Source organism: Heptranchias perlo, chromosome 6, assembly GCF_035084215.1.
Source record: "Heptranchias perlo isolate sHepPer1 chromosome 6, sHepPer1.hap1, whole genome shotgun sequence".
Classification (NCBI taxonomy): domain Eukaryota; kingdom Metazoa; phylum Chordata; class Chondrichthyes; order Hexanchiformes; family Hexanchidae; genus Heptranchias; species Heptranchias perlo.
In genome coordinates this window covers 13,254,699-13,267,551 of record NC_090330.1, presented here as the reverse complement: position 1 = coordinate 13,267,551, position 12,853 = coordinate 13,254,699, and the positions used below count along the sequence as shown (strand labels likewise).

The window sequence follows — 12,853 nt, the reverse complement described above, 5'->3', positions numbered from 1 at the left end:
CTGCAGTATCAAGGCATTAATTGTTACACTGAACCTGCTTACTGATGTTCATGTCTTCCTACAAGCCGGGGTACACAGAGATCACCGAACCTGTGAAACTGACCTGAAATTAACAAGTAGGTTCAAAAGGAAATTGCACATTTAAATTGTGTTAATTTATGACAGACCTGTAGCATTACTGTTGTAATATGCCATCTGGCTAGCTGCTTTATCCAAGAGCTGATGTGTCAAAGATTTGTACAGATGCCAGAAGCTACTATAGGAGCAGACAGAGCGGATTTGTCCACACTACAAATCGTGCAGTTACTAAAACTGACATATTGTTACATAAAAGAAAGACTTGCATTTATATAGAGCCTTTCACGATGTCAGGACATCCCATAGCACTTTACAGCCAATGAAGACACTTTTGAAGTGTAGTCACTATGATAATTTGGAAAACGTAGCAGCTAATTTGTGCACAGCAAGGTCTCACAAACAACAATGAGATAATGACCGGATAATCTGTTTTAGTGATGTTGGTTGAGGGATAAATGTTGGCCAGGACACCAATGTCAGGGGAGAACTCCCCTGCTCTTCTACAAAATAGTGCCATGTGATCATTTACGTCCACCTGAGAGGGCAGTTAACGTCTCATCCGCAAGACAGCATCTTTGTTTATATTGCCTCTCTTCATTCTTTCCACCAAAATGAATCACTTCATAATGCTTTGCGTTAAATTTCATCTGCCATCGTCTGCCCATTTCACCAGTCTGCCTATGTCCTCCTTAAGTCTGGTACTATCCTCCTCACTGTCTACTACATTTCCAAGTTTCGTGTCATCTGCAAACTTTGAAATTATACCCTGTATACCCAAGTCCAGGTCATTAATATATATCAAAAAGAACAGTGGTCCTGATACTGACCCCTGAGGGACACTACTGTATACTTCCCTCCAGTCTGAAAAACAACTGTTCATCACTACTCCCTGCTTTCTTTCTCTTAGCCAATTTCATATCCATTCTGCCACTGTCCCTTTAATCCCATCGGCTTCAATTCTGCTAACAAGTCTATTATGTGGTACTTTATCAAACTCCTTTTGAAAGTCCAGATACACAACATCAACCGCACTGCCCTTATCAACCCTCTCCAGTACTTTATCAAAGATCTCAATTAAGTTAGTCAAACACGATTTGCCTTTAACAAATCAGTGCTGACTTCCATTTATTAACACATATTTTTCCAAGTGTAGTTAATTTTGTCCTGGATTTTTGTCTCTAAAAGTTTCCCTACCACCAACGTTGGGCTGACTGGCCTGTAGTTGCTGAGTTTATCCCTCTCCCTTTTTTTGAACAAAGGTGTGAAATTTGCAATCCTCCAGTCCTCTCCCATATCTAAGAAGGATTGGAAGATTGTGGCCAGAGCCTCCACAATTTCTACCCTTATTTCCCTCAGCAACCTAGGATGCATCCCATTTGGACCGAGTGACTTTTCTACTTTGAGCGCTGCCAACCTTTTAACTACCTCCTCTTTATCTATTTTTATTCTATCCAATTTTTCTACTACCTCCTTCTTTACTGTGACATTGGCAACATCCTCTTTAGTGAAGACAGATGTAAAGTACTCATTTAGTACCTCAGCCATGCCCTCTGCCTCCACAAGCAGATCTCCTTCTTAGTCCCCAATTGGCCCCACCCTTCCTTTTGCTATTTATATGTTTATAAAAGACATTTGGGTTTCCTTTTATGTTACCCACTAATCTATTCTCATACACTCTCTTTGCCCCTCTTTCAGTTCTCCTCTGTACTTTTTGTATTCAGCTTGGTTCTCTACTGAATTATGAACCTGACATTTATCATAAGCCTCCTTTTTTCTGTTTCATTTTAATCTCTATATCTTTAGTCATCCAGGGAGCTCTAGCTTTGAATGCCATTCCTTTCCCCCTCCTGGGACTCAGAGGTGAGAGTGCTACCAAATGAGCCACGGCTGACTTAATTAGCAGGAGTCATCTCATAACTTGGGATTAATACCGTTTCTTACCAGTGTTATAATTTCATTCATGATAAATGAAATCTAAAAGCCATAGTGAACCCTGAAATAAATCCACCATTGGATAGTTAGGGGAAGAAACAGCAAACCATCTCTTTAGTGCTTCCACACAAACAGTTACAGGTTACCTTTATCAGGGTGGCTGTCTGTTCTCCAATGTAGTCAATCAGTTGCAAGCTAGCCAATGCCTAGAATAGAAATGTTAAAATAAAAGGATAATCAAGTCATACGTAGGGTCAATGTAGGCAAAGGAGGGGAAGGGGAGGAGGAGGGGATGTGCTGATTGCTCTCTGCATAGAATAGTTCAGCAAGAAAGTGTACTCAAGCATTTTGAAAATTTGTTCTGTTATTTCAGTTATTGCACAGTTTTGCCGAGACACAAACTCAATTGTTCACATAGTTACCCTGTTTATATGAAACCGCTGGGACTTTATCACTTTTGCTTTAAGAGGCCTATTTCAAGATTATACCTTTTTCGTTTTCAATTCTTATTTGGTTTTATAAGCATCTAGCAAGTTGTGAGGAATTGCAGGCTTCATGGAACAGCCATTATTTCATATTTTCAGCTCACATGCCATGAAACTGAAACAAACCCTAGTAAACACAGTGATAAAGCAGCTCAGATTTCAGTGGTAGCTCTCTTGCTGTGTTATGAGCTCCACCCTGTAAAAACAGACACTTAAAATATTTTAAATAACATTGAAACACTATATCTTGCCTTGCCATCTCTTTTATTCTCTCAACCTATATTTTAAAAATATGAACATTACTTTTACTTTATTTCTAATATGCCATATTCTGATTTATCCTTAAGCTTTCTTCCTTAAAACGTGAACATTTTTGCTTACCTTCCGACCTCTGCCTTCACGGCTCCACCATCAGTTTTGGAAATGAACCCCCTTCACAAAACAAAATGGTCCCTAACTGGCCAAAAACTCTTTCCAGAGTCCAGTTTATTAGCTATTAGAAGGCAAGGAGTGTGAAGACTAGCATGGTCACATCACACATCCAACCAGACCAACCTTAGATATGATGTTTATATGTCAAATGCCCACTGGACGAGTTATCTCATCTGCAATGCTAGATGCCTGATCACATTCAAATGAAGTCTTCTAAGGGTTAAATATTCAAGAAATGTTTCTTTTTTAAAAGCAAGTTTGGTGAAGATCAGGGGGTTACTCAATATGGTAAAGATCTCTGCAGGTACATGTTCATACTTAACCAAAAGTGAATTGGTGATAATTGTACACAAATGCTGAGTGTATTCATATGACATTTTTCTACCCATTATAATAAGGACAGAGGCTTAAATGTTTGTCCACTATTATCACCAACATAATTTCTAGCCTTATATGTTATGTAGCTGTTGCAATACTTTTTCCCAAATGTTTATTTTATTTTAGATTGCATTAGTTTTGACTTGCCTTTGATAATGTATTGGATAGTAGATGAGGGAAAAGCACTACAGCCCACATCGGATACTGTCTCCTGTGCAGCTAGAAAAGGTGCACCAAACTAAATTGGAGGACTCTAGTCTGAGCATGTAATGATGCACATCTAACCTGGTCATCCATTACCAGACCTGGCTTGGTCATCTCAAGAACAATCACTCACCCTCTCTGTCATCAAATCCTCTTACTACTCAAGATTCATCGTAAAGGGTAAGGGCAACTTCAAACTCCTCTTCTCTACAATAAACCATCTCCTCCCCTTTCATTTCTCTCATCCATCCTTATATCTGATGCTCGATGTGAGGAGCCTGTTGATTTTTTTAAAATCTGATATTGAAACTGCGCAGCTGCCTCAACCTCCAGTTGGACCAGTGTCTTCCCTGCCATTGAGTCCCCTAAAATCTGCCCCAATCCTAACCCCAGGCATTATGTTAGCTTCTCTTCCATCTTCCTCCAGCCCTTCTCAGATACATCTCCTCCATGAGTCCCATTACTTGTTACCTCAACCCCCTTCCTAAGCTAGTTCCTGACTACTTAACTTTCTCTCCTCAATGCTTGCTGACATTGTCAATGCTTCCTCAGGCATCATTGCATCGTCATTCAAAATTGCCATTATTTCATCCTCCTTAAAAACTGCTGGGAATTATCACCCAGCATGGATTTGTTAAAGGCAAATTGTGTTTGACTAACTTGATTGAGATCTTTAAGTAATGGAAAGGGTTAATGTGGGTAGTGTAGTTGATGTTGTGTATATGGACTTTCAAAAGGCATTTGATAAAGTACCACACAATAGACTTGTTAGCAAAATTGAAGCCGATGGGATTAAAGGGGCAGTGGCTGTGTGGATATGAAATTGGCTAAGGGACAGAAAGCAGGGATTAATTCAGGGGTGCATTAATTCCCCGAATGCACCTAATTCTGTGCTCACTTCTTTAATCTTTATGTTGACCTCAGACTTCCTTCCCCACATTGAACTCCATCTGCCATAGTTTTGCCCACTCACTTAGTCTGCCTATGTCCCTTTGTAACTTCCACCTAAAATCCACACAACTTTACCGTGCCTCCTAATTTAGCATAAAAACCCAAAAAAGTAACAGTAGCTATTGACAGCATCAAGCATTCCCATGTGAGGCATAGCACTGCTTTAATGTAAAGTTCCCCCTAAAACACCCTGACAGAGTGCTAAAACCTCTAGTCTCCATTGCACAGGTGTGATTATCCATTTCCCAATCTGTTTCGCCATCAGTGTTTGAGTAACGCACCAGATTAACACCAACTGTGCCAAATCAAATGGTAGCTTGTGTTGACACCCATTGGGAAGCCTGATTGGGACATTAGTACTTTTTCTTATGACTTACAAGTGAGCACTTAATCTTAACAATAAAAACAAGACTAATAACAAGTGTAAAATACCTCCATCAGGACAAACAGTGCTGCAAAGAAGAGAAGCGATGCCCATTCTACTCTGTGCAGTATTATCTCAAAGTCTTGGATGTCAGCCAGCACCAGAAGCCATATTGCACCCAATATTGCAATCCAGCCTATTAAAAATGCACATCTATAGTTAGTATAAAAACAGTGCTCCAAACAAAACATGTAACATATACTGAAAGAGAATAACACAAATTTGGTCAACAGTATTTCGAGGAGCTTTATCTGAAGTGACTTTTCTCGCAGTTTTGGCTAGCAAGCTGCGAGTGATAGATATGAAACAGCAGCTCACTTTGTGCATCTGAAAGCACTGCCAAAAGCTAATGACTGATGCAAATTAAAACAATTAACGATTTAGGATTTCCAGGTGGTGGCTAGGTTATTTGTACAGTCAGGACCAATTGTGTTTTTAAAAAAAATTTCAGTACTAATTCTACATCACAATTAGTTACGTAGAGAGGATTTGAAACACAAAAATAAGGAAAAAGAAAGAACTTGCATTTATACAGTGCCTTATCAGGTCCTCAGAACGTCCCAAAGAGCTTACTTTTGAACTGTAGTCACAGTTATGTTGGCAAACATGGCAGCTAATTTGAATACAGTAAGATCCAACAAATAGAAAGCAAGTGAATGACCAAGAAATTGTTTTTTTGTGGTGTTGGCTGAGGAAGGAATATTAACCAGGAGAACACTGTTCATTGAATAGTGCCATTGGATCTTCACCTCCTCCTGAACAGGCAGATGGAGCTTCAGTTTAACATCTCTCTGACAATGCAACACTCCCTCAGCACTATGCTAAAGTGTCATCTTACATCGTGGACATGGTTGACTCCTAACTGCCCTCTGAAGTGGTCTAAAGAGCTACTCAGTTGTATCAAACCACTAGAAGAAAGCCCATCAGCCCTCTTCAGGGCAAGTAGGGATGGGCTTTAAATGCCTGCCTTGCCAGCAATGCTCACATCCCCAGAATTAATTATTTTAAAAACTTTATTTTTAAAAATAAGTTTTAATCGTTTAACACAAATAGAATCTTCGGTCAGGTTGTCTGAACTTTATAAAGAAAAACGTGTATTCATACAGTACTTTATCATGTCTCTCAGAAACGTCTCAAAGTACTTCACTTTACTTTGAAATACACTGACTGTTGTTATGCAATAGTCATTTCACATACAGCGAGCTATCACAAACAGAAATGAGATGAATGATCATTTGATTTGTTTTTGGTGGTATTAGTTTAAGGAGGAAAGTTGGCCTGGATATTGGAAGAATTATTATTCAAATAATGCTGTGAGATCTTGACCATCCAACTGGACCACCAGTGAATAGCTAAACTGCACCTCAATTGAATAATTTAGGCCTGGAAATTCCACATAGCTTCTCAAGATCACCCGCCATTTCTCTGGGGGTTCCACCAATCTCTCACCTGAAGGTATAGCGGGAGATCGGGAGAAGCTCTGCGGAATTTCCAAGCCTTAGTCTCCTAAAATAACGCACTCAGTCCTTGGACTGGGACTTGGACTCACAACATTTTGTTTCAGAGTAGTTCCACCTGAGCACGACTGCTGTTTACATTGCACAGAAGTTCATATCATCACGTCGTTAAAAGGGTGATTACGCTCTAAATTACAAGTCTTGATTTTCAGCGGCGAGTTTCACAGGCAATTAATGTGCAAATCCAGCAAGTTCTTAAAAATAACGGGGAAGCTAAGGGCCAGATGCCGTTTTGTGTAAAGCAAATGGCGGAGTGGCGTAAATCGACCAGCAAGTTCAGGAGATTCACAACTCACGGCGTATATCTTAATCCCCTGAATTTGCTGGCCGATTTGTCCATTAATAACATCATCAATGTGCGCCGTTAACATGCCGTTATTTTTCCAGCAAGATTTGGTCCATTGTTATAATTCATTATACCGTTCCCTTTCTTCCTACTCCTGCAGTCATTAAGTACAATAGGACCATTGACTGCATCATTAGTCCCTTGTCTTGTTATGCAGTTTTCTGTATCTGGGTTCTCAAAGAAGTTATTTAATCCTTTTTTATTTGTTTTCTCTCCAAATTAGCTTCTGCCAAGACACCCTGCTAATGGGGTGAGCAGGCAATCTGCTCCTAGGCCTCTGCAATATTAATTCATCTGTCAGAGAAAGAATAAGCAGATCCAAAAAGAATAAAGCCAGAGAAAGTGTATAAAAAACTAGAATCGGATAGAGAAATGATTAAAAGTAAAAGGAGATTTTTAAAGAAGGTCTTTTTGCCATTTTACAGTTACACTATTTGCTTCCAGATTTTGATGAAAATCAGACATGCTGAGAATGAATGGAAGTAGACACAGACATGAATAAGAAATAATGGAGAGATAGGTGTAAAGCAGTAATTTTATGCAGAAGGATAAATGGTATAAGGCTGAAAATGTGAAGCTTGTGCAGTCAACGGTGATGGAATGAGAAAAGACGCGGGGCGCTAAATTGGGCCGTGTCGTGCCCATTGTTTCAGCATCTTGGGATAGGAGTTAGCGCAGGCGCAGATAACGAACGCTGGAATCATGTAAAGTAGGGAGAAAATGGCTTCAATCAGTGTGCAACGCTGATTCAAAGTGATAGACACCATTTTAGGACTTAAAGCTCAACTCAACGCACAGTCTTAACCCCGACCATCTGTACGTGTCTTAGAGTGCCAGGAGGACCCTCCACCAGCGCTATTTAAAGGGACCAGGCAAGATTTACAGGTTAGTGGCTGGATTGTTGCTTCTGGCTGTCGAGACATTTGTAACTGTTTTTGGAGGTCTCCTAGACTTCAATACTAGGATGCGGGGACATAGCCTAACATTTAGAGCCAGGACGTGCAGGAGTGAAATTAGGAAACGCTTCTACACGCAAAGGGTGGGAAATGGTTGGAACGCTCTTCTACAGACGGCAGTTGATGCTAGCTCACTTGTGAATGTTAAATCTGAGATTGATAGATTTCTGTGAACCAAGGGTATTAAGGGATATGGGGCTAAGGCGGGTATATGGAGGTAGATCACAGGTCCACCATGATCTCACTGAATGGCGGAACAGGCTCGAGGGGCTATATGCCGCTGCCACTTGCTGCCTCTTGATATGCGCTACCTTCTGCAAGAAAGCGGGACTTGTGTCTGGGTGATGAGCCTGCCATGGTTAAATAGCTGCCAGTGTGTGTGGCCTGTGAGTTGTGGGTGGGCGACTTGAAACAGTGGTAATGTGTAAGGGTGAGAGGAAGCATCTGATTGGAAGACTTGAGTACTGATGGAAAGAATTTATTGGTACGTGGGTGATGGGGGGTGTAGTGTGTGGAGCAGTTGGTAGGAGATACCACTTGACAGTTGACCTCACTCACCTTGACCCCTCATGTCAAAGCATTGAACTTCTTCCTGCACTGCATCCATGTTCATGATGCTGTGCGCCTGACATTGACTTCGTCCCCCGCTGCTTCCTACTGCCTTGTGGATATATGTCTGGCGGGCCTCTTGCCCCCCCCCCTCCCCCCTCGGATATAGGATGTCCCTCCTTCAGTCCACCTCTTCCACAAAGGTCTCTAGAGCATCAGCAGACAACTTTGATGCACTCACTCTCGCAGACCTGGTACCAACTCAGATTGGCAGATTGGTGAGGTCTGGCATGCTGAATGGTGGATGTGGGATTTAGTAGTGCGCAACCTTTATTCAATGTTTTAACATAACTCATCAGTGTGTAAACATAGGGATGGGACCTGCATCTGTGTTTTACGTGTGCGATGTCTGATCTCCGTTCAGACTCCGTGCAGACAGTAGACTGTTATTTTCAGCAAATAACAGGTGGCAGCTACCTTTAAGAGATTTCTAAGAAACATCCTCCCTTAAGAGTCCCCAAACCTTTACTAGGGAAATGTAAGTAATCCCGGAGGGGATCAATTGCCTTCCTTAAGATGCCTGCTTGCTCCACTGGGGCCAGAAGATGTGAGGAACAGGAGTTTCTTCGAGCCTTCACTGGGCCACCTCTCCACCATCAGAGCAGTGTGGCACCGCACCGACATTCTGAGCAGGGATGCTGAATTGCCCTTGCAGGCAGGATGAGTTTACCCCAGCCCTGCAAAGGGTCCCGTGCCCAGGATTTGGTTAGCAGCATAGGCAGGTTCAGGATCTGCACCTCTGCACTTGCGTTGGTGGAGCAGAGCCCCAAGAGAGGATCTTTGTTTCCAAAGGACCGTGGTCAGACTCTCCCCAACTTATGTACATTCCTGAAGAGATAACCAAAGATTGAAACCTATCAACATTTACTAGTCTCCATGACTGTTTTCCTTCCTCCTCTCCTGAAGGTACTGATTCACGTCAGGCTCTGTCCCAAAACTTTTGTGTCAGGCTCACGGCACTTTCTATAAGCAAACCGAGTCTCCTATGAACCAAAGCTGGCGCTCTTACACATGCCACCAGTGGGATACTGTGCCACGGCATTGAAGATTATTCCTAGTTATGGTCCATAGTGCATCACAGATCATGAGAGTTGAGCCGCAGCTGTTTACAATATATATCAATGACTTAAATGAGGGGACCAAATGTAATGTATCCAAGTTTGCTGATAATACAAGGATATACTTGCCTTAGAGATGGTGCAATGAAGGTTCACAAGATTGATTCCTGGGATGAGAGGGTTGTCCTATGAGGAGAGATTGAGTAGAATGGGCCTATATTCTCTGGAGTTTAGAAGAATGAGAGGTGATCTCATTGAGATATATTGAGGTATAAAATTCTTAGACGGCTTGACAGGGTAGATGCTGAGAGGCTTTTTCCCCTGGCTGGATAGCCTAGAACTAGGGGTCATAGTCTTAAGATAAGGGGTCAGCCATTTAGGACCGAGCTGAGGAAAAGTTTCTTCACTCAGAGGGTTGTGAATCTTTGGAATTCTCTACCCCAGAGGGCTATGGATGCTCAGTTGTTAAATATATTCAAGACTGAGATCGATAGATTTTTGGACACTAAGGGAATCAAGGGATATGGGGATAGGACAGGAAAGTGGAGTCGATGTACTAGACCAGCCATGATCTGATTGAATGGCGGAGCAGGCTCAAGGGGCCGTATGGCCTACTCCTGCTCCTAGTTTTTAATATTCTTATGCCCACCACATTCCTCTGTCCTCTCTGAAAGGTAGTTAATACCATCTTGTCAGGCCAAAGCAACTATGCTAAAGTAATTATTTACAGGTAGAGTAATACACCAAAGCAATAAAACACAGCAAGTTACTGAAAGCACAACACTTAAAATATTAAAGATGGAATCAGTCTACAAATTGGCTAAAATACCCATTTTAGAATGCATTTTTTCTACAGTCTGATAATTGACATGACTTTTGGATGAAACGGTGTTTTGTGACATGAAGTGGATGACATTAAGTCCCAATCCATGAAGTTCAGATCATCAGGAAGAACTAAAGATAATTTTCCAATTCCACCAAGTTTAATTTGCAAACATTAACAATTTACAAGTGTGATAGACTGAATGGTCCCCTCGCTGCTGTAATTTCTATAATTCTATTACTTCAGATAGTGAATCCTAGCCAACAGGCACCTTTGACTTAGTTAAAATTCTGAACAGTAGTTTTGATACAAAAGAAAAGGCATCCAGGGCAGACATTTCCTTTTGCCGCTATCTGCAGCCAGTCACATCTGTTGTTCACCATTGGTCACCACTGCTTCGGCAACAATGGGCTTTGCCTAGAGACACAGCTACCTGAAGCTAATTTATAAATCACATTCTCCTGTCTATCTAAGTGTGGCGATGCCGGTGATGGACTGGGGTTGACAATTGTAAACAATTTTACAACACCAAGTTATAGTCCAGCAATTTTATTTTAAATTCACAAGCTTTCGGAGGCTTCCTCCTTCCTCAGGTAAATGTTCAGGAGCTCCTCGAAGCCTACGAGGAGCTCCTGAACATTTCCAGGCTTCGAGGAGCTCCTGAACATTTACCTGAGGAAGGAGGAAGCCTCCGAAAGCTTGTGAATTTAAAATAAAATTGCTGGACTATAACTTGGTGTTGTAAAATTGTTTACAACTGTCTATCTAAAGTCATCTTAAATCTAATACAGAAATCTTCCTCGTTGGTCAAATCAGACCCCCCCCCCCCAAATGGTCATTCTTCATTTTTTAGCACAGACAATGAGTGTCAGCAGATTATTTTATCGCAGAGCTCAGCTCAATCCTGCCACCATCGACATCCGCACACTCGTACTTTCCAGCAGGAATCATTGGATAGGAGCAAGAAAACCCTAGCTGATGTTTTCCCTCTCTCCTTGCTCAGGGGCACTGAGACCAATTGAAATGCTCCAAATTTGAAGATAATTGGCAAAAAAGCCAGGGGGGAGATGAGGAGAAACTTCTTTACTCAGCAAGCTGTTATGATCTGGAATGCGCTGCCTGAAAGGGTGGTGAAAGCAGATTCAATAGTAATGTTCAAAAGCGAATTGGATAATTACTTGAAAAGGAAAAATTTGCAGGGCTGTGGGGAAAGAGCAGGGGAATAGGACTAATTGGATAGCTCTTTCAAAGAGCCAGCACAGGAACGATGGGCCGAATGGCCTCCTCCTGAGCTGTATGATTCTAACCACTGCCTCAACTAAGTTCAGCAAATGTCTTTTCGCACTAGGACAATATATACAGTTTGTGTTATCCAGTCACATTCAATGCTTTCTGGTTTAGAATTGCTTTGATTGATGTTTGCAATGGACAGTGAGAGTTAAGAATCACCTCAAGCACAACAAGCTTTTGCTTTTGAACAGATACCTCTAAGAATTAACTACGAATCCTAGGGCCAATTGAGAACTTCAACACAAAGAGTACTCTTGGTTTAATGCTGATCTCTCTCTCTCTCTAATATATATATATATACATATTTAGAGCGAGAGAGAGAGAGAAATCAGCATTAAATCAAGAGTACTCTTTCATCCAGGAAAAGGATTTAAATCACTGTGCTAATTAAATCAAACCTCAATCCATTTCTTAGATGATTTTGCTAAGAAAATTAGGGGTGATTTGTGCTCCAAATTTTCATATTTTTATGTTTAATATTGAAATCACAAGCCATTTCAACCAACTGAGACCACAATTGGTTTTAATGTCATGGAAGTCTCTTTTTCTTTGATTTTCACAGAAACTGTTGACACAAACCAAACATCATAGTCTGATGGAAGATGCCAGTCCTGACCATCAGTTAGATAAAGGGACTTCCTGTTGATGTTGGTAATTTTGAAAGCAGGATTTGGAACTGATCTTCTGAATAAAATATGTCAGACTCAAAAAATTCACTGGAAATAAATCACTTACCCATAGATTGAAAGTGGTCTGCCTGAAAACATTTTATAAAGTTTTTTTTTTACATAATTCATCAAAGTAAAATAAAAATTATGTGGCATTATGTTATTTGAATGAAGACCAAATCTCAAAATAATGAACCTAAGCAATATTAGGAAGGGATTAAATCAATAACATTGATTTCTTTCCCAAATTAAAGGAAGTCTTAAGAAAGAAAGACTTGCATTTATATAGCGCCTTTTACTGCCACAGAAGGTCCCAATGCACTTTACAACGAATGAAATACTTTTGAAGTGTAGTCACTGATGTAATGCTGGAAATGCAGCAGCCAATTCTGTACACAGCAAGCTCCCACAAACAGCAATGAAATAAATGACCAGTTGTTGGTTGAGGGATAAATGTTGTCCAGGTTACTGGGAGAACTCCCTGCTCTTCTTTGAATAGTGCTATGGGATCCTTTACATCCACCCGAGAGGGCAAACGTAAAAGACGGCACCTCCGACAGTGCAGCACTCCCTCAGTACTGCACTGACATATCAGCCTAGGTTATATGCTCAAGTCTCTAGAATGGGACTTGAACCCACAAACCTTCTGACTTAGCAGCAAGAGGGCTACCAACTGAGCCAAGTCTGACACTTGCTATGTTT

At 41.1% G+C, this 12,853-nt stretch overlaps 1 protein-coding gene across 1 annotated transcript in view; it reads right to left on the bottom strand.

The window, feature by feature from the left end:
• oca2 (oculocutaneous albinism II) overlaps positions 1-12,853 on the bottom strand; it is a 386,742-nt gene that overhangs the window by 102,487 nt on the left and 271,402 nt on the right. Inside the window, exons 18-19 of the mRNA XM_067985374.1 lie at positions 4,893-5,020; positions 2,157-2,216 (exon numbers count right to left, since the gene is read on the bottom strand). Of these exons, the coding sequence (XP_067841475.1) occupies positions 2,157-2,216; positions 4,893-5,020 (188 nt within the window). The remainder of the gene's footprint in view (positions 1-2,156; positions 2,217-4,892; positions 5,021-12,853) is intronic.